Source organism: Ictalurus punctatus, chromosome 12 (assembly GCF_001660625.3).
Source record: "Ictalurus punctatus breed USDA103 chromosome 12, Coco_2.0, whole genome shotgun sequence".
In the NCBI taxonomy this organism is placed as follows: Eukaryota; Metazoa; Chordata; class Actinopteri; order Siluriformes; family Ictaluridae; genus Ictalurus; species Ictalurus punctatus.
In genome coordinates this window covers 3,801,144-3,823,113 of record NC_030427.2, presented here as the reverse complement: position 1 = coordinate 3,823,113, position 21,970 = coordinate 3,801,144, and the positions used below count along the sequence as shown (strand labels likewise).

At 41.2% G+C, this 21,970-nt stretch overlaps 3 protein-coding genes, 1 long non-coding RNA gene and 1 other non-coding gene across 14 annotated transcripts in view; 4 read left to right on the top strand and 1 right to left on the bottom strand.

The window, feature by feature from the left end:
* The window catches only part of LOC108272388 (piwi-like protein 1), a 496,438-nt gene that overhangs the window by 359,593 nt on the left and 114,875 nt on the right, over nucleotides 1-21,970 (bottom strand). The gene's annotated exons all lie outside the window — the stretch shown is intronic.
* LOC128634225 (E3 ubiquitin-protein ligase UBR2-like) lies at nucleotides 3,366-6,817 on the top strand. Its single transcript, XM_053684523.1, has 6 exons — nucleotides 3,366-3,473; nucleotides 4,409-4,489; nucleotides 4,628-5,091; nucleotides 5,212-5,417; nucleotides 5,510-5,602; nucleotides 6,517-6,817. The coding sequence occupies exons 3-6, from the start codon at nucleotides 5,051-5,053 to the stop codon at nucleotides 6,579-6,581; spliced, it is 405 nt and encodes a 134-aa protein (XP_053540498.1). The 5' UTR covers nucleotides 3,366-3,473; nucleotides 4,409-4,489; nucleotides 4,628-5,050; the 3' UTR covers nucleotides 6,582-6,817.
* trnaw-cca (transfer RNA tryptophan (anticodon CCA)) lies at nucleotides 12,200-12,271 on the top strand. The gene has a single exon. It is a non-coding gene; the product is annotated as a tRNA-Trp (tRNA).
* Nucleotides 15,682-17,851, top strand: LOC128634242 (uncharacterized). Its single transcript, XR_008397569.1, has 2 exons — nucleotides 15,682-15,989; nucleotides 16,113-17,851. It is a non-coding gene; the product is annotated as an uncharacterized LOC128634242 (long non-coding RNA).
* The window catches only part of LOC128634231 (myotubularin-like), a 26,905-nt gene continuing 23,582 nt past the window's right edge, over nucleotides 18,648-21,970 (top strand). For 7 of the 10 annotated variants that reach the window (XR_008397515.1, XR_008397512.1, XR_008397513.1 and 4 more), the window contains exons 1-4: nucleotides 18,648-18,749; nucleotides 18,845-18,979; nucleotides 19,893-19,946; nucleotides 20,050-20,165. The gene's annotated coding sequence lies outside the window, so the exon portion shown is untranslated. Of the gene's footprint in view, nucleotides 18,750-18,844; nucleotides 18,980-19,892; nucleotides 19,947-20,049; nucleotides 20,166-21,832 lie in introns of all 10 variants that reach the window. The other 3 variants (XR_008397519.1, XR_008397514.1, XR_008397517.1) reach the window with 3 other exon arrangements.

The window sequence follows — 21,970 nt, the reverse complement described above, 5'->3', positions numbered from 1 at the left end:
CATTAGTGCTTTTTTCCCCTACAGTGAAATGATCGAATGCTTTAATCAGATTGCTGAAGACTCAGAGTGCCGTGTGGTCTTGGGTGCAGGGAAAATCTTCACTGCAGGTACAGCAGTATGTCATTTTTTTTTCAGAATTAGAAATATGCTTTAATTTTTATGTGGGTTTGCAGTGCTTTTACTCTCATAGCTGTTCAGTTTTATAATAAGCAATGGCTCCATGTGCTAAAACCACAACACTAAGTGAAGTTCATTTAACAAGAATCCTTATTCTTTCCTAGTGCAGAATGTATTACACTTCGAGTTTAGTAGTTAATAGTTTTTCTAATTAGGGATGTGCCAGGTATTCGAATACACATTTAACCTTTTGAGGTGCCATTAGTTAAGTCAAGTGGGTTTTTATTGTCATTCCTCTATATAGCTTGTATACACTGGAACAAAGTGACATTCCTTCCGGACCATGATGCAACACAGTTGTGTATTTGCACTTTATGTAGTCTTGCGTACTGTTCTGTGTGAGACGAGTGCAACACAATAAAAACACAAAACAGCAAATACACAGGACAGTAGATACACAGGACATGGACTGTACACTGTAAGCTACTGTGTAATGTAGCAGCACATGTATTGCAGCAATACTGGCAGCAGAAATAGTTCCCTAGTATAAAGTGACTGATGCAGCTATGTAGTCTTACTGGGTTAGTGCGGTGTGCAGTGGTATGAGTCTTACTGGGTGAAGTGTTTGACTAGCCCAGGTGAGCACTGTAATCTGACTGTCCCAGGGAAGAAACTGTTGCAGAGTCTGCTGGTGGTGGCACGGACGCTCCTGTACCTTCTGCCAGATGGCAGGAGGGTGAATAGTCTGTGAAAGGGGTCGTCCACAATACTGGTGGCTTTGCGGATGCACCGGTAGTTGAAGGAGGTGTGTGGTGGGTAGAGAGACCCGATGATCTTTCCAGCTGTCCTCACAATTCGCTGTAGGGTCTTGTGGTTGGAGGCGGTGCAGTTCCCGTACTACACCGTGAGACAGCTGGTCAGGACGCTCTCGATTGTCCCACTGTCGAAGGAGCATATTATTCGAATATTCAGGTGTCTGGGTATTGATTGTACCCTTTATTGCCATGAAGTCAATGAGAAAATCTGGTCAGTTCTAGCAGAACAGTTACCCCAGACATTGTGTAAGTTATAGGTGTTCATGTGCACTAGGGCTGCACGATTATGGCCAAAATGATAATCCCGATTATTTTGATCAATATTGAGATCTCGATTATTTATCACGATTATTAATTGATTTTAGTGACAACATATTTTTTATTGCACTTTCACATTTAAGTTTTCTCATGCCACAATATAACACACAAGTAGGCATGAGAACTTGAGCTGGTCAATTATGACAGAATTTAGGAACATCGTGTGAGCGATGACATTAATTTACCTTCTGATAAACTAAATCTAATATTTTCAGTTCATTTTACAGACTGTATGCACAAAACAACCGTTAACCTGTTTGGAGTCTGCTCCTCTTAAATATATTTAAAGCTACACTATTAGACATTTCCACTCTCCTGGTTCTGGGCTGGAGTCAGTTCTCGAACCGCTCTGTGTGTATTGTGTAGATATCTGAATAATCTCATATAGGATGTGATTGAGTGAGTTCATTTACCCGTCAGATGCAGAGCGCTTTAGTTTAATGGTGTTCATTACTGATGCTCCGATCAGGATTTTTACAGCCGATACCGATCCAGATACCAATCTTTTTTTATTTAAACTTTAATCAGGAATTCTGTCATAAACAGTTAAATGTAATCTCTCTGCTCATGGTCACTGTTAACTGAATAAAATAATAGCAATGAGAAATACTGTTGGTTAATTGATAAATATACAGCATAAAATATTTATTTTAAAATATCTTGAACAATAAAGAGTCCTAATTAAGAGTAGACTAACACAAAAATGATCCATATTAGGAAAAAGGCTGATAGCTTTCTAAGGAAATAGTGATCTAAGGTTAAGGTCAAATTGATATTAAATGCAACCCATAGTAATTAAACATTATTTAATTTCTCATTTTATTTATATTTTATGAAGTTATTATAATATCAGTTTTTTTTATATATTAAATGATTTATTTATAACTAAGCACATTTTCTGTCTTTACATTTTAGTAGTTTTATTTTTGTTTCAGTTTTAGATCGGTTCCCCAGTACAGTGTCCATGTCTGCTGATAATATTGTGTTTTGGGGGATAAATCAAAACATGGAAACTGGAGTTGACTTTTCTAGTGATATCTGGCAACCGTGAGTTTAAATGGAGTGAATTAGAGTTAGTGAAGGAGAGCTGCAGTGTACTGTATGTTTACAACCCTAAACTCAACAGGAAGTCAGCAGTTTGATTTTTCTCTTAATTTCTCTTAAATCCTGGACCAGGACCCCTCGGTCTGCAGCATTACAGGAAGATTTCAGGTTAGACATTACGGGAAGAGTCTCAGTGCTGTTATTGTCTCTGGGGCAGACATCCGTTAACATTGTGACCCCTTCCCTGGAGAGAACAGCATTACAATTCTGAAAACAGTTTTTGTAAATAATAATTCACTATTTAAAGCATGTACCTGAGCTCCTGCTACGCAGTAACTAAAACTGTCTGCAACTCACGTGTTACTTCATTCTTTAGTTCCTTCTCTTAAGTGCAGAGCCTCTGTCAGAGTGTGTGATTGATAAAGAAAAGCACATAAATGACAAAATACCGGTTTGAGTGCCTAGTGGTCTAATGAGGAAATGCTCTTTGGAAGCTCAATATATGCACTTATCCGTTTGCATTTTGATTCGGCTGTTAGTGCTGGGGATGTCCTTAAGGTGATGTGCTGCTTTTGGCAGATTTAGTAATTCTCTTTAGTCACATGAGCACTAATGGTTTTTCTAAATTTTTATGTAGTTTATTTTGGATACAGGCAGAGGAAGCTCAGCGAAAGCTTAAGAGACAGAATGGAGAGGACCCAGGTAAGCTATTTCTTCAGTGATTGTAGTCATATCTGAAAATGATTGGTCAGTTGAATGCAGATTGCTGAAGTGTGAGTGTCTGTGTGTGTCGTAGCCCTGCCTCCATTCTGCCCACTGTTTGCCAGCTTGGGAAACATTCTGCAGTGTGACGTGCTGCTTGGCATGCTGGGAGCTCTGCTGCAGTGGGCTATGGAGCCCAGTGGAGGACACTGGTCTGAGTCCATGCTGCAGAGTGTAAATGTTTGGATGTTTTGTTAAAATGACATGATAGTGTAGTAAATTCAACAAAATTCCACTTGCTATGCTGTGTTCATGAGCATCACTTTTTAATGACTGAGTAGTGTTCACAGTTCTGTATGTGTGTGTTGCTACAGGTGCTGCACTTGATAGGCATGGCTCTGCTGGAGGAGCAGCAACAGCTAGAGAACATTGGGGATGACGATGAAGTTACTTTCAACTTCACCCTCAAAATCTCCCGTAAGTTTTGTACATCATCTCACACAATAGAAAGTCTCAAGCCTGTATCACAGGTCCCGGTGAAGCCCCCGGCAACACTACAAGCATCCTGGCTCTGTTAGAGACCTTGCAGTGCACGCCTCACTTGGAAGTGCACAAAGACATGATTCGCTGGATCCTTAAAGTAAAATTACATCTTGATTATGTTTGCAATTTGCCTTACTCTCTCTATGCATGCACCTAATATGTCCAGCAGGTGGCAGCCTAGCATGTTTTACAATTCGCTCACTGAAGGTAGGCGCAACATACAAAAGATGAGCGTTTTTACCATGAAGTTTAAAGCAGTGCTGCATCATCAAGACCTGTTTGAAATCCAAGCAGTGCAACACTGCTCAAGGTGGCGTGGCCGGTAGGCAAAGCAGCACCTCTCACCACGGTGAAGCACAAATGCTTCACTGTCCCAAAGCGGTTTTGCTGCTGATCATCTGTAGGTGGCCCTAGGGGTGTTTTGATGTGGCTTATTGTGCGTGTTACTTAAAAGCTGTATGTCAACATGAATATTTAAATGACATGTAAGGATTGCTTACTACACAAACTGAACTTCCATGCACTGTGATGTGTGCATTTTATTTTCCATATAGTGAAAACTGTCAGGACACCTACACCAGGCAGAACATGTACATATAAAGGCCATGGTGTAGGCCAAGGCTAATGATGTATTGCAGTATGTACTTTGAAGAGAAACGGGCAAATTAAATGTTAGTAAAATTGTAATGCATCTTCAGTATTTAATGGTATGGTGTGTGTGTATATACTTTTTAGTGCACAAATGTGTTCTATTGAACATCTGCTTAGTTTTGCAGACTTTGATTGTGTGTGCATGTAGTTCTAACTGCACTGCTGTATCGTTTTCTTGTAGAAGTATTTTCCTAAATTATGTGTCTTTTTCTACACAGATGGTGGTTAGCATTAAAACGATGCGTGAGTGCACAGCTGCTGCACCTCCCTGTGAAGGAACAGGGCACTGTCACAAGGAGGTCAGACTTTGAGCAACTTTCTATTCCACAGACATATTAACCATTACCCTTTAAAGTGTTGAAGAGCTTAAATCTACGTGCGTGCGTGTGTGTGTGTGTGTGTGTGTGTGTGTGTGTGTGTGTGTGTGTGTGTTGTAGACTGTGTGGGACAAAGACAAAGCATAGAGAAAAAGGAAAGCTGAACTGTGCTGGAAAAAGACCATGGCTCAAACATTAGAGAGCCAGAGTCATTTTATCAATAAGTACATAGAGCTGCTCACGCAGGATTCAGAGGATCTGGACGCCTCAGCCTCTACATCAGCAGAGCATAGGTACCTAAGCATGCTCGTAGTGACGCAGTGTTCTTAATAAGTCAACTTGTATTGTATTCTCAATATCCAGTCAGTACATTTATGTCAGTAAATGCATGCATCAACACTTCCTTGACTTTGCTGAGCAGTTGTCTGTTCTTTGTCCTAAAAGTTCTTGCATATAATGGTGGTCTTCACATAACATAAGTAAATTCCCATCCTTAAACTCTTTATCTTGCATATTCATTTAGAGCATTTTCTGTTGGGGTAAATGAGTAGAGAGGATCCTAGGCCATTTTTAGCAATTTCCTGGTGATTAAAAAAAGATGAACCCATTTATTCAACATTGATTATTTTAACAAATTCAGTGGGACCTTAACAAAAAATTAAGGTTATAGTGTACTTGTAACCATCCGTCTCTGCTTGGTACAGCCCCAGTTCATGTGACGGTGCTCTGGTGTGTGTGGGACCTCGTCCTTGGCGTGCCAGAGGAGGAGAGAGGAGGCAGATGGAGATGTGTATCCTGTGTCACGAAGCGCAGGAGATCCTACCTGATGGCACCACCATGGTGCTCGCTGCCTTTGTCCAACGCTCTACGGTCATGTCCAAGAACCGCAAAAGACCCCCTCACAATCCAGGTAAGGTTATGGTTTACAGTGTGCAAGTCAAGTAATTGGATAGGTTTGAGTAGCCAGTGTGCTTATTTCTGGAGGATACATGTGTGTTACAGAGAGCTGTGATCCCCTCTTCATGCACCCTGACCTGTCCTTTGTACCCATAACGGCAGCTGTGGCCACATCATGCACTCTCACTGCTGGCAGAGGTGAGGAGTTGGGCAAAATGTTACTTCTAGACAGCCTTCTACTTAATCCCAAATAAAAAGTTTTGCTGCTTTCAAATGTTTGTGGATATAGGCAATAGATCAGCAGCTAACAGTAAATAGTTTGTCTAGAAAATATGACCTTTATATGAGCAATTACAAAAAAAATTAGCTAATATTAATCAATCAGTCGGAATGTTTTGTGACTGAAAAGTCAAAAACCTAATCTGTGATGTACAGGAAAGTCTTCATGGATGTGTGGTGATCGATAAGATGTAGATCCAAATTGGATGTGTTTGGCTTAAATATGCCATCTGCAGATTTTTTTTTTTTTTAACCCAATACAGTGAGCTGATCATCGACACAAAGCATGAAACAAAGCTTGCTATGTGCACTTGACTATTTTTCACTGTCTTAGATCAAGCCAGTGTTACTTTCAAAGTCTGTAAACTTATTGTGCCTCATGGGGAAGCAAAGAACGTTAACCTGATCTGACCTTAGGAGTAAGTGCAGTGAGTATCAAAAGCTAAAGAAATCAGGTGATGGAACTTGTTACGCTTGGTAATCAGCAATGCTTGGTTGTTGAGGACGTCAGATTCTGTTATGTGTTGTGCGCTTCCCAATCAAAAATACTTTTCATATGTTCCCGTTCTTCAATGGAGGGGAGTGCTGACCAACAGTTTACACTCCTGAAGAATGTTACCTCGGAGAGCTTTACTAGCAGTATATGGTGTTCCCATGTCAATCCTACATCCATGTCAAGCTTAACAGCTCAATGGATCAGTTTGCTTGTCACTGCTTAATAGATCTGACCAGTTTGGTCATTTCTGTGATTGCATGGTACATATAAAGCTCATGGAAATTTGACAGGTTGTCAAATAATGGTCTCTTAATCTTCGAGGTATTTTCTCTTACAGATACTTTGAGACACTCCAGAGTCAGGATGCGCAGTGGCTGCATGAGCAAACCAGTTACGATGTAGAGAATGGGGAGTACCTGTGTCCACTCTGTAAGTGTCGCAGTAACACTCATTCCTCTCCTGCCCCTCACTGAGACCACCTGCAGGTACTCGCATACAAACTTGTGGTTGTGATTATTCTAAGTGGAGTTGCTCTGAATCCGGACCGCTTAATATTTTAACCATTGCATTGGCGAATTAGTTGTAGTGGCTCTGTAACCAATGCAAGCTTGCCTATGAAATGCCATGGAAGGGTACAGAATGACACTGTAACAGTGCATACCCCATTCCAATATAAATTATTTATTTATATATTTTTTAGCAAGGGAATTGATATCGGGCGCACAGTGGCTTAGTGTTTAGCACTTTCGCCTCACACCGCCAGGGTCCGGGTTCGATTCCCGTGGCTCTGTGTGTGTGGAGTTTGCATGTTCTCCCCGTGCTGCGGGGGTTTCCTTAAGATACCCCGGTTTACCTGGTACCCTGGTATCTCCCCCAGTCCAAAGGCATGCATGGTAGGCTGATTGGCGTGTCTAAAGTGTCCGTAGTGAATGAATGGGTGTGTGAATATGTGTGTGATTGTGTGCCCTGCGATGGACTGGCACCCTGTCCAGGGTGTACCCCGCCTTGTGCTCGATGCTCCCTGGGATGGGCTCCAGGTTAATAAAAGTATTTTATAATTAATGCGAGATTTTACTGGGAGCCAATGCAGTATTGATAATATCGGTGTGATATGGTCGTATCTTCTGGTTCTAGTTAGGACTCTAGCAGCTGCATTCTGGACTAACTGGAGCTTATTTATATTCCTACTGGAACATCCAGACAGTAAGGCATTACAGTAATCTAATCTAGAGGTGACGAATGCATGAACTAGTATTTCCGCATCATGTAGTGACAATATGTTTCTTATTTTAGAAATATTTCTGAGATGAAATAAGGCTATCCTAGTAATATTATCTACATGAGCATCAAATTATAGGCTGGAGTCAATAATCACTCCAAGGTCTTTAACTGCTGCACATGATGAAACAGAAAGACCATCCAGAGTAACCATGTGATCAGAAAGATTACTTCTAGCTACACGTGGGCCTAATAAAAGTATTTCTGTTTTATCAGAATTAAGTAGAAGGAAATTAATTAACATCCAATGTCTAATGTCCTTTACACAATCCTCAACTTTACTAAGCTTATGTCTGTCCTCTGGCTTCGCTGAAACATACAACTGTGTATCATCAGCATAACAGTGGAAGCTAATTCCATGTTTACGAATAATTTGACCTAGGGGTAGCATATATAAAGTAAAGAGCAGTGGGCCTAAAACAGAACCCTGTGGAACTCCAAAAGTAACCTCAGTACGCATGGAGAATTCACCATTTACATCTACGAACTGATAACGATCGGTGAGATAAGACCTGAGCCAGGAGAGGACTGTTCCCTTAATACCAACAACATTTTCTAATCTATCAAGGAGAATAGTGTGATCTATAGTATCAAAAGCTGCACTAAGGTCGAGTAACACAAGCAGCGAGACACAACCCTGATCAGAGGTCAGTAGAAGGTCATTTACTACTTTAACTAACGCTGTCTCTGTGCTATGATGAGGTCTAAATCCTGACTGATACATTTCATGAATGTTATTCCTATCTAAGTACGAGCATAGCTGCTTTGCTACAACCTTTTCTAAAATCTTAGAGATGAAGGGGAGATTTGATATTGGTCTATAGTTGGACAATTGAGACGGGTCAAGATCAGGTTTTTTAATCAAGGGTTTAATAACTGCTAATTTAAGTGATTTAGGTACATAGCCAGTGCTTAGGGAAGAATTGATTATATTTAGAAGTGGTTCAATTACTCCTGGACCAATCTGTTTAAACAAACATGTAGGTACGGGATCTAGTATGCAAGTTGATGAATTGGCTGAAGATATTAATGTAGCTAGTTCGGTCTCTCTAAGCGGAGCAAAACACTCTAAACATTGATCTGATATTGCTACATTGTCATGTAATGGGTTTGTTACAGTACTGTCCAGTTTTAATTTAATGGCCTGTATTTCACGTCTAATATTTTCAACCTTATCAATGAAAAATGTCATGAAATCTTCACTGCTATGTAATGATTGAGTGTTTCTCTCTGCAGTGGTTTTATTCCTAGTTAATTTTGCTACTGTGTTGAAAAGGAATCTAGAATTGTTTTTGTTGTCTCCTATTAAGGTGGAGAAATAGATTTTTCTAGCATCGCCAAGAGATTTCCTATATTTCAGTAGGCTCTCCTTCCATGCTGTTTGAAATATCACCAGTTTGGTTTGACGCCATTTACGTTCTAATTGTCGAGTTGTCTGTTTTAAGGTTCGCGTTTGATCGTTATACCAGGGTGCTAATTTTTTTTCTCTAATTATTTTCCTTTTGAGTGGAGCCACTCTATCTAGCGTGTAGCGGAGTGTTGACTCCAAGCTTTCAGTCGCCTGATCGAGTTCTGTGTGATCTGACGGTGATCCAAATCTAATTGATGTTTCTGCGAGGTTATTTATGAAGCTCGGTGCAGTAGCTGATGTGTAGGTACGTTTTACGCGGTAGCGAGACGAGGTGGAAATATTATGATCAATACGTATTATGAACGAGATAAGATAATGGTCTGAGACAACTTCAGACTGCGGAAAAATGATAATATTTTCTATACTTAGTCCGTATGTTAGTATGAGGTCAAGAGTGTGGCCACCATTATGAGTAGGCCCGATTACGTTCTGATTAATCCCTACTGAATCTAAGATGGACACAACCGCTATTCTTAGAGGGTCTTCCAGGTTATCAAAATGAATATTAAAGTCTCCGACGATTAATGCTTTGTCTACAGACACAACCAGGTTTGAGACAAAGTCTGCAAATTCACTAAGAAATTCAGTATATGGCCCTGGGGGTCTGTAAATAATAATTAGAGGAATTGACTTATTTTTTGTGGCTACATAACTTATACTGGTATAAAGAATTTCAAAAGAATTAAATTTATGCTTAGGTTTTTGTGTGACGACTAGATTTTGACTATGGATGAATCCAACACCTCCTCCTCTACCAGTTGAACGAGGCTGATGTACATAACTGTATCCAGGAGGACTGGCTTCATTTCATGCTATGTACTTGTTTGGTTTAATCCAAGTTTCCGTTAAACACATTAAATTACATTCCTGATCAGTAATGATGTCGTTAACAATAAGAGCCTTCGACGCAAGAGATCTAATGTTTAATAGTCCTAGCCTCAGATCAAAAATGCTGGCTGTGCATTCAATATGATTTAATTTTATGTTAATTAGGTTACGAAGATAGACTTTCCGAGATTTTCTATATATTTGTATAGCTCGGGGAACAGACACAGTCTCTATAGTATGTATTACCTTTGCCGGATTTTTAGTTGAACATTGATTATACTGAATGTTATTATTGGAAGATGTACTTACGGTAGGCAGTCACTTGGAGTGTAGTGCCTTGGAAATGTTGTCTGAAAGCAGTTCCGCTCCAAGGCTGCTGGGGTGCAGGCCATCAGGACGAAACAACCTAGGACGCTCCCAGAACAGATTCCAGTTATTGACAAACACCAGATTCTGCTCATTACACCAAGAGACTAACCAATCATTTAATGCTAGAAGTCTACTGAACTTTTCTGCTCCACGTCTGTATGTGGGAAGAGGTCCAGAGATGATGATCTTCGCGGTGGGTGATCTGCCTCGTACCGTCTCGATCAGGCTGGAGAAGTCCCTCTTCAGAACCTCCGTCTGCCGCAGCCTGGTGTCGTTCGTCCCCGCATGCAGCACAACCGCTCCAGTGCGCTCGTCCTTCTTCAGGATCCCGGATACCTGCGCAGCGACATCAAGGACACAAGCACCAGAAAAACAGTGTGTGCGCACCTTACCTTTAGATGAGGCTACACGAACGTTCCGCACAATGGAGTCCCCGACGATCACAGCGTTGGGTCTGGTCTGGCGGAGAGGGGCGAAGCGGTTCCTGGTTGGAATCTCGAACACCGGAGGTGGAGAAGGTCCAGCCCGCGCCTTTCGCCGCTGGTTCACCCAAGGCCCGAGGTGTGTTGGCGCTGGCGTGACGGAGACCACGGCTGGGAAAGTCCTAGGTGCACGGTCCCTGCACAGAGAAACACACGGCGTAGAGGGGCTGGGAGTGGAAATACCATGCTGTGTGCTTACCTTGGATATGTGAGCAGAGGCACAAGATGTTTCCAGCGCAGTTTGTCGCTCCAGCAGCTGGGCCTGCTTGTCGAGTAGGCCGCGGATCTGCTTCTCCACATCCTCCAGTTCCAGCCGCACCATGTGAAGCTCAAGCGAGTCCTCATCTGCACTCAAAACCGGAGAGACAGCAGACATATTTGTTTGTTTGTTTGTTTGTTTGTTTGTTTTTTTAAAACAGAACAGCGGTAAGTGAGAAATGTGAAACGTAAACAAGGCTAGCGGTAGGTGATGCTAGCGGGCTACAGGCTACAAGCTAGTCGCGGATGTTTTGTAAAAAACAAAACAGAATACAGATCAAATTTGCGACAGCGCAACGTTACGATTGTTTTATTTAAAGTGGTGTCAGTTATATTTGTATAACGTAAGGTAAATAATTTTAAAGTATAGAGATTAGAAGAAATTAATGTAAATTAATGTAATAGCATTAGCTCGAAGGGTGCTGCTTCCTCAGTGACACTTCAGGTTGCAGGTAGTTATGTCAATAGTTGTGTAGGAAAGTTCCTCATATTCAGAGTAGGGCTAGGCAGGTGCTCAAGTTGCTATGATTTAATAAAGCAGCATGTCAGTTACATTTATGTTTTTAAATAAGAAGTCAACCTGTAAAATGGTGACGTTAACCAAGAGAATGTTGAACTTTGGTCCCATCTATTATGTTGGCCAGTTTCTAAGTTGAGATCAACTTAACCCCAGTGCTTTCTGTTTAACAACCTTGTTCGTATTTTTGTTTACAACTAGCACACTTTTGACCAGCATGTCGCTTGGAAATCGTTACCAGCATAACTCTTATTCGTAAGGCTCACTCTGGAGGCTTGTCTTGGTTCAAGGAATGCCTTCGTGTCATGGTATAGGAACAAGTAGAATAGCATCAGCATTTTTAATTAAACTTGGCTTTTCTGCACAAGGAGACCAAAATTTCTAACAAACACGTTAATTCCACACCACAAACTGACGTGTAATCTTGGCTCTGTATGCCTCGCAAAAAGCAGGTTTACGCCACCTTTGCCACTGATTGCCCATCGTCTGACACGTATAATGACACAAAGGCCTCGTACAAATGGTAAATGTGTGAAGTTACCCAGAAGAAGGCTGAACCATGGTTCTATCGCATAGGCAGTTGAGTCCCTGAGTTGCGCTTCAGGTATAAGTTGTCCGCGCTTCACTCTCACGCACTGGGGTGAGATCTACCATTTGATCTTGAAAATCTCCCTTAATGTCCAGGGAAGGGAAACCAGCCAGGTTATGCCTTTAAAGGGCTCGTGCCTTGTCCTCTGAAAGAGCTCTTGCCCAGATGTCAGACACTAGTCGCAACAGTCACAGCCCACCACCTGTCTCCGAGTTCCAATGCGTCTTGATCGCCACGCCGATGAACAAGTATGCCTTGCACCATGATGCGCTATAGGCTTCGAGCTGGGACCTCGTGGCGCAACGGTAGCGCATCTGACTCCAGCTCAGAAGGTTGTGTGTTCAAATCACGTCGGGGTCATTCAATGTGCTCTTTTTCACACAGACCCATGATTTTCTGTGCAGTCTAATAAGGATGCTGTTATATGGACTCCAATCTCTATGATGACCACCCATGTCTTTGTCAACTTCATGCTAAAAGGTAACAAAGCTTAGGTAGCAACACTCTCACCTAGTAACCATTAGTAACTTGACAACCTGCTGAATGTTTACCCTTAGTTTGCCCATTTTGCTTGCTGAACAAAACATGCTGGAAAGAGGCACCTTAGATGGTTTCACTGGACCTCTCAGAGGAGAGAGGTTACACAGGTTACACAGAGGTTCTCACAGACATAAATGGTGCTCAGCCCTTGGCTTGGAAAGGGCCCATCCCATCTGGTTCTCATGGCTTTCTACAAACTATTAACACAGCTCAGCACCACTATTCAAGGATACAAAACAACAGGGTTCAACCACGGCTCTGTCCTTCATACTTCTTTACCCACTGACTGCCTGCAGTCTGAGACATACAAAGAGACAAGGTTCTTGTGAAACCTGTAAAATGGTGACGTTAACCAAGAGAATGTTGAACTTTGGTCCTATCTATTATGTTGGCCAGTTTCTAAGTTGAGATCAACTTAACCCCAGTGCTTTCTGTTTAACGACCTTGTTCGTATTTTTGTTTACAACTAGCACACTTTTGACCAGCATGTCGCTTGGAAATCGTTACCAGCATAACTCTTATTCGTAAGGCTCACTCTGGAGGCTTGTCTTGGTTCAAGGAATGCCTTCGTGTCACGGTATGAGAACAAGTAGAATAGCATCAGCATTTTTAATTAAACTTGGCTTTTCTGCACAAGGAGACCAAAATTTCTAACAAACACGTTAATTCCACACCACAAACTGACGTGTAATCTTGGCTCTGTATGCCTCGCAAAAAGCAGGTTTACGCCACCTTTGCCACTGATTGCCCATCGTCTGACACGTATAATGACGCAAAGGCCTCGTACAAATGGTAAATGTGTGAAGTTACCCAGAAGAAGTGTTGTGGATAAAAATGACATGAAATAAACACGAGGGAGATTGAGTATGAGTAAAAATTTAATTTTATTGGTAATTCACAGGACGGGTGGGAGAGTAATCTGGAGGAGAGTAAGAGGGGGAGGAAAATGGGGTGCGTCCCGGGGACATGGGGAAATCAGGGGGGGTGAAGTGAGCGGACCACTGAGAGTCGGGACTGGTGGGTGAGAAGAGGGACGGATGGTCGGGGCCCGGATCGGAGAAGACAACATCATCATCCTCGGATTGGAAGCTGGAGGGGGGTTCTGGGTCTGACTGGGTAGAAGCGTCAACACGCACGTTCGTGGGGCAGATTCTGTACCGAAGAAGAGGGGGGAACCCCGGATCTCCATTCTTAGGGGGGGTGCGGCGAAGATAGTTAAGTAGCATCATGATATCAGCAGTGAGATGCACAAGCTGGTAATGAGTATCCAGATCCAGGTCCAAACCCTGATCCAGGTCCAGTAACGGAGAGAGAGGGGACTGACGACGGGCACCGGCACCTAGACACATAGAAGCGGGATTAGGCGGATTGGAATTACGAGCAATTTAAGAGCAGTAATAGGAAAAAAGTCAAAAAGAAGTGTACGAGCTGAGGAGTGCTAAAAACACACACCCACACACACACTCGTACAGTCAAGACACAACATACATAAACACACACGAATAACTTTAATAATATCTTATAGTGATAGAGAAACTCTATAAAAAACAGAATAGTAGGATATGCAGGACAGTAGAACTGTAATGATATTAAGAAGTTGGAAGTACAGTAAACCGCTTTTCAAGCAGTATAAATATATATAAAATAAGAAATATAGTGCAAATATGAAAATAAATTATAAATGAGAAGTACGGGAAAAAAAGGAAAATATAACTTACTCATGATTCAGATGGTGAAGATTCTCGTCTCGCAAGGAAAGCCTTAATTTTTAGAGAACCATGAAGAAAGCCAGTTATAAGGGTGGCTGCCCCCCCCCTCGAGATAACGATAAGACCAAGGTCCCTCCCGGTTGTTTAGTCGTCTTGCTTACGTCATTTTTATTACCTAGGGAAATGGGAATCATGGTTTCTGAAGACCTAGGTAAGGGAGAACCCTGGTTTTTGAAGACCTAGGTAAAAGAGAACCCTGGTTTTTGAAAACCTAGGTAAATAGAAACACTGGGTTTTTGTTTCCTGGGTTGTTGGAAATGCCTGAGTTCTGATTTTATGTGTAAAGTAAAACCCCGGGTTTCAATTCTATGGGTAAGTGAAATAGGCCTTTTCTGGAAACCTATGGGTTATCTAGTGTGTAAATACAGTATAAATACTGGAGCTTAAGCTCAGGGTATGGGGGATCACTTCTGAGAATTCTCATCGGTGTGGATCTCGTGTGGTGGAATGGAACAATAAAGCTGGACCCTTGCTTCTTCTCACTCACGGCTGGTGTGTTTTTTCTATCTCCAACTGGTCTCAGAGGTAGATGTGAGTATTGGCTTCTAAGTTGAATTTTAAATGTTTTTGGGTAATAGGCTAAATTCGAGCCAACAGAAGGCTGAACCATGGTTCTATCGCATAGGCAGTTGAGTCCCTGAGTTGCGCTTCAGGTATAAGTTGTCCACGCTTCACTCTCACGCACTGGGGTGAGATCTACCATTTGATCTTGAAAATCTCCCTTAATGTCCAGGGAAGGGAAACCAGCCAGGTTATGCCTTTAAAGGGCTCGTGCCTTGTCCTCTGAAAGAGCTCTTGCCCAGATGTCAGACACTAGTCGCAACAGTCACAGCCCACCACCTGTCTCCGAGTTCCAATGCGTCTTGATCGCCACGCCGATGAACAAGTATGCCTTGCACCATGATGCGCCATAGGCTTTGAGCTGGGACCTCGTGGCGCAACGGTAGTGCGTCTGACTCCAGCTCAGAAGGTTCAAAGCACGTCGGGGTCATTCAATGTGCTCTTTTTCACACAGACCCATGATTTTCTGCGCAGTCTAATAAGGATGCTGTTATATGGACTCCAATCTCTATGATGACCACCCATGTCTTTGTCAACTTCATGCTAAAAGGTAACAAAGCTTAGGTAGCAACACTCTCACCTAGTAACCATTAGTAACTTGACAACCTGCTGAATGTTTACCCTTAGTTTGCCCATTTTGCTTGCTGAACAAAACATGCTGGAAAGAGGCACCTTAGATGGTTTCACTGGACCTCTCAGAGGAGAGAGGTTACACAGGTTACACAGAGGTTCTCACAGACATAAATGGTGCTCAGCCCTTGGCTTGGAAAGGGCCCATCCCATCTGGTTCTCATGGCTTTCTACAAACTATTAACACAGCTCAGCACCACTATTCAAGGACACAAAACAACAGGGTTCAACCACGGCTCTGTCCTTCATACTTCTTTACCCACAGTTAATTTCTGTGATCACAAAAAGGTGAAATTCTGGACTGACACATGGAAGATATGGAATGATAACAGAAGAATGTGACTTTGGGTTGTACCGTGTATTTTTTTCATGTAGCTTTATTATTTAGTATAAATGAAGGCAAGTGTGTGTTCTGTTCTTCATCTCTGCAGTCGTGTGTTCCCTGATAGTCAATGATTGCTGGAGCTCTGGAAATAGCAGGTGAGATTGCAGGCCGGAGTCGCGTCACTGTCCAAGGAACCAAAATCAACCTCCTCTACTCCTGAGACCACAGTGTGACTGAGAGCCTAGACTACATGGTAAGAATCTGCTTAAGACATGAATAGCATTTTTAGCCTCAAGGTAGACCCATGCACACACAGTATGGCCACAAACACAAAGTAGAGCGGTCGAAATCTGAGATTTCTCCTCTGCGTCTCCAGGCTACTTGGAACATGAACATGTTGCAGACACAGGATCTTATGAAGTCAGCGCAGGCAGCCCTGGAAAAGAAGAGTCCGAAAGACGTGCCCTTCTCCAAGCTTTAAAGGAGAAGATCCAGGGCTGTTGAAGCTGCGGTGGAACTGAGACATCATCATCCGCATATCTTTAGTTCTTCTTGCTAAGTCTGTTTCTTTTTAGTCTTTTTATTTTTAGACTGGTCAAAAGACTGATTAGTGGAAGTGAAATGATAGATGAACTTTTAATTACTTGCTTTATTATTTGCAGGTGCCTTGTACAGTAAGACAGGGTAACTAATACTCAAAAGCTTGTTTTGTGTGTTAACATGTAAAGTAGATGTACATATTTCTTCTGGTCCTGTGTGACTGCAGAATGTAGTGCAGTTAACACATTAAATTTACTTGGATGCTCACTTTTAACTCGTGGAGGTCACAGTTTGCCCAGACATCTTTTTTTAAATCCGTCAATCCGTCACCCACACGTCATTCTGGGGGACGAAGAGGAGGAAGCTGGACAGATAAATTTATTTATTTATTTATCATTGCTGTGTTTCCTCAATCGAGTGCAGAAAGAAGAAAAACAACACAACTGATTTAAAATAAAAATATAGAAAACAATCTAATGTAAGGTTCTGATCCGGTTTGCTTTCAGCAGGAAGGCTGTCCTCTTTCCTGTTGCTCTTTCTCTTCTATTAGTCCATTTGTCCAGTCTGAATCGGTTTTGATTCGTTTCGAGACGATTCGGAGTCGAATAATTTTCTAGTGAGAGTCGCACACTTCCAAACGAACTAGACTGAGATGAGTATTTGATTCTCACTAGAAAGTGATTCGACTCTGAATAAACTCGAAATGAATCAGTCAAACTGATTCAGACTCTATAAAAGGACTATGAGATGTGATTAAGATATATATTCCAATGTTTTGCTTTACAATTCCATTGTGTGTGTGTGTGTGTGTGTGTGTGTGTGTGTGTGTGTGTGTGTATATGTGTGTGCGTGCGCGCGCACGTGTGTTTTTCAGGAGAACGAGAAACTCGGACACAACAGTACATCCTGACCATTGGTACTGTGTACACATCAACATACACACACGTCTCCATGCTGGACATCTCAGGAGCTTTCACACACAGTGCTAGGAATATCCCGGGACAGAGAAACGCACCTTCTAAGTGAGCGAGTTTAGCGTCAACCGGTGAAATTTGCTGTAGCGTGAACACTTTGCCTCTGTGAGCTTCACTCTCCGTAGGGTTCACTGTAATTAGACATAAAATTTACATAGTTTATTTTTCATGCATTTAGGATTTCATGTTTTTTTTTTTTTTTTTTTACTCTTCGAGGAAAAGAAATGATCTTTCGAGGCAGCTTCTTCATCACTACCTGCTCCGTTTGACTCAAAAATGTAACGACCGGTTTCAAAAAGTCACGATGTCTTCAGTTCATGTGATTTTACTGTTGAATTTAAACAGGAAATGTGAAATATTTTTCCCTTTGTTTCCTCTACTGTCTTTTTGCTGTGATCTTGAACACAGTTGTAATTTAAAAAAATAAAAATAAATAAATGATCATTCTAGTTCTCTCACTTTCCTTGTCCTAATTGTCCTGTATCTGTTAAATCCGTTTCATCTCTGGTCTTTCTGTCTGTATGAACACTTGTAGAAATGACTTGTAGTCCATATTTTTAAATGATTCGTGATTTTGAATTTAAATAAAGATATTCTTTAATTCTGTATTTTGTCATTTAATTATCATTAGAAATCAGAAGATCAGATTAAAGCCATGGCTTCTTTACCTGCCGAAGCTGTAAAACTTTCAATAAACCAGTCAATAGATCAGCTGGATAAATGTAGATTTTTATTTACTGATGAGATGTATTGATGGTGTTGATAGATTATTTGAAGATTTTTATTGATATTGAACAATCATTCAGTTCAATATTGAAAAAACTTGATAAATAGTTGATTAAATAAATGTGGTGTAATGTACTGAGTCAAATATGAAAACTACAAATAAACAACATCTATTTATATCTGTGTATAATTAAAAACCTCTCTCAATACAAGAAATTCATATCCTAAATGTTGCAAGTGATTAATCTGATCATTTTATTCAGCTGTTTAATTATTACTTTCTAAATAATAAACAAATGAATGTTCTGGATTCATGAGGAATGTTTACATTTTGTGTCCAAACTCAAAAGTTTAAACAAAGTGTATATTTATGATAATAAAGCACAAAGAACGTGAAACCTCAACACGTCTACAATCATCGATGAATTAAATATTAATTTAAAAAATTTAATTAAACAAGAGTAAGATGAAGTATATTTTTAATTAAAATGTAATTAGGAGCACTTTTAAAGTGGATTTGATTTAAAATAATGATAAAGCTGTTTTTTTTATGTATTTGTATATCTTATCCTCTATCGTGTTTAAGAAGAAGAGAATAATGAAGCTTTTTATGAAATAATATTTGGGTTTATTTTATTTTATTTTCTCCTCAAAGATTCAAATTTACGTCAACGTCCGTTACGTTGGTGACGTCACCACGAGCGCGAGAAGTCGAAGGTAGGAGCAGAAAGCGGTGCTAGTGTTAGTTCTGGCCCGTTTGGACCCAAACTAAAGTGAGTTTATTCGGTTCTGTGTAACCGAACCCGTTCTGTTTTGTGCTGTATTGTGTGTATGTGTGTAGTTAACGGTGTTAACACCTGTGTTTCAGGTGTATCAGTATGAAGCAAGCGGTGACGGCGCACTGATTCACTCTCGGAGCTCGGTTCACTAATGACCGAATCACCGAGGAACCGACCAAAGATAACTCACACCCGCACGGAGAAGAAGAACAAGAGGAGGAGAAGTGAGAAATAACATTTTAAAACTTTTTTTATTCACTCTGGTTCAGTATTAATGTTAATATTATACAAATATACTAGCGGTGCTAGCTTTTGAGGAGGCAGTCCAGTCCACGCATGCGCAGTGTAATTAATGAGCAAGCTAATCGAAATGAGATTAGCAAATAGGTCGATGTTATTTTTGATTCTATTTAAAACGATGAATTCACTCTGTCAATAACTGCCCAGTCTGAGAATATTGCATGATTTACTTTTATAAGTGGACGTGGCAGAACGACATTTAGCTTCACTGGCTAATTAGAGCTCTTTTACTAGTTTAATGGCTGAGTCATCCGGCTTCGCGCATGCGCAGTGTGGGTTAAGGAGCTATAGTTCTCTTCTTTTGAATTATTATTATTATTATTATTATTATTATTATTGAGACCATTTGGGGTGAATTTGGAGCATGTGGGGGGTTTGAGTGACCCCAGAATGACCTATAAATATTCTTTTAATATCTCCAGAACTGAAGCAGCACAAACGAATATTTTTACGGCACAAACCAGCACAAACTATTCTGCCGATGTTTTGTGTTGGTGGGGGGGCAACTTCACGCAGGTTGTGTGTGTGTGTGTGTGTGTGTGTGTGTGTGTGTGTGTGTGTGTGTGTGTGTGTGTGTGTGTGCGCTCTTCAAATATCCAGGTGTTAGATGGTCAAGTGTGTAGTGTACAGATAGAGTGCACAATTTAAGAAATAGGAACCAGGCAGAGAGAGGACATCGAAATAAGAACAGAAAGCACTGACCAAATAAGGAAATAGATTAAACTGGTACACGGCGTATGGGAGGCAGGAGATTGTGACAGTTATGTTGAATTATAACGTGTTGGATTATAGAAATAAATAAAGTGGTACTGATGTGTGTGTGTGTGTGTGTTTTAGGATGAGCTGGAGTGGGGCAAAGAGAACTGCATTCAGATCAAACGGATACAAGAGGTTATGACTCTCACTCACTCACTCACTCACTCACTCGCACACATCTATACACACACTTCTCGACACAGATCCCTAACTATCATTTCTGGTGTGTGTGTGTTAGAGGTGGCCGAGTTGTTTGAGGATCTAAAGAATTGAGTGTCACAATTCAACATGCACATCAGCGAAACTTTTCCCTCTGACTACACCAGCACGCACGCACAGAAATTCATAGTGCAGGTAACACACACACACACACACACACGAGAGTAGAGCAGGTGTAGTTTAACAGCATATGTGTATAAAGAGGCTTTTTTCTTCAGGTCAAAATATATACAGCAGGGGTGCCCAATATGTCGATCGCGATCGACTGGTCGATCGCAAAGGAAGTGCAGGTAGATCGCTAGTTGACGTAGTTAGTTGACGTACAGGGCAGCCAGTCTGAGATCTCGTCTTTTCTCTCACCACGCGTGTGCGATCAAGCACGCCAGTGCTAAAGGCTAGCAAGCGAAATCGTGGGGAGAGGACATTTTTCAGTCTTTTAAAGAATTCATTGACAAAACCCAGCTCCAGTGTGCAAATTGATATCAGTCAATGGTTGAGCAGTGCAAATGGATTCATTGCCAAGTGCAGGGAAGACGATGCTTTCCCTGACTTCTTTAACTACCACTGTGTTGTGGATAAAAAATGTCATAAAATAAACATAAGGGAGACCTAGCATCCAGCAAAAGGGAGAAGAAGAAAAAAACGGGCACCTAGACACATAGAAGCGGGATTAGGCGGACATTGACGGATTGGAATTACACTTTAAAGATCTTTAAGAGCAGTAGTAGTCAAAAAAAGCCAAAAAGAGGTATACGAGCTGAGCTGAGGAGCGCTAATACACACACACACACACGCTCGTACAGTCAAGGGCGGGCAAGTAGACACAACATACACACACACACTCTCTCGCTCTCATACACACACATGAATAACTTTAATAATATCTTATAGTAATAGAGAAACTATAAAAAGACAGAATAGTAGGATATGCAGGACAGTAGAACTGTAATGATGTTAAGAAGTTGGAAGTACAGTAAACCGCTTTTCAAGTAGTATAAATATATATAAAATAAGAAATATAGTGCAAATATGAAAATAAATTATAAACTAGAAATACAGGAAAATGTAAACTTACTCATGACTCAAATGGTGAGGGTTCTTGGCTCGCAAGGAAGGCCTTAATTTTAAGAAAGAACCATGAGGAGCCAGTTATAAGGGTGGCTGGGTCAAACTGCCCCCCCCCCCGAGATAACGATAAGACCAAGGTCCCTCCTGGTTGTTTAGTCGTCTTGTCTACGTCATTTTATTTACCTAGGTAATTGAGAATCCTGGTTTCTGACCACCTAAGGTAAATGAGAATCCTGGTTTCTGACCACCTAGGTAAATGAGAATCCTGGTTTCTGATTCTCTATGTAATTCAAAACGCTGGGTTTTTATTTTCTGGGTTATTAGAAATGCCTGGGTTCTGATTCTATGTGTAAGTGAAATAGGCCTTTTCTGGAAACCTATGGGTTATCTAGTGTGTAAATACAGTATAAATACTGGAGCTTAAGCTCAGGGTATGGGGGATCACTTCTGAGAATTCTCATCGGTGTGGATCTCGTGTGGTGGAATGGAACAATAAAGCTGGACCCTTGCTTCTTCTCACTCACGGCTGGTGTATTTTTTCCATCTCCAACTGGTCTCAGAGGTAGATGTGAGTATTTATTGGCTTTTAAGTTGAGTTTTAAATGTTTTTGGGTAATAGGCTAAATTTGAGCCAACAACTGCATAATACACCAACAAGCCTTATGCACAAGAATGCTAGACGTGAAAGAGATCATGGATGTTGAAACAAAGATCGCCTGTTCTATACGTGCTAGTTCACTTCAAAGACGGCTGTTCCGTGCGCATCTGGAGAAGGCAGACTACGACCAATCAGCTCCTGCTACACACTGACGTGAGACGGCTTAGTAGGGGTAAATTCCTGCAGAGATTTCGAGAGCTCTGTCCGGAGATAA

What these genes read in the sequence shown, in the direction of transcription:
- LOC128634225 (XM_053684523.1), top strand. Translation starts at nt 5,051, where the DNA reads ATGAGTAGAGAGGATCCTAGGCCATTTTTAGCAATTTCCTG. An exon ending in CCATTTTTAGCAATTTCCTG is followed by an intron (nt 5,092 to 5,211) that starts GTGATTAAAAAA and finishes TGCTTGGTACAG; the next exon opens with CCCCAGTTCATGTGACGGTG. An exon ending in CACTCTCACTGCTGGCAGAG is followed by an intron (nt 5,603 to 6,516) that starts GTGAGGAGTTGG and finishes TTTCTCTTACAG; the next exon opens with ATACTTTGAGACACTCCAGA.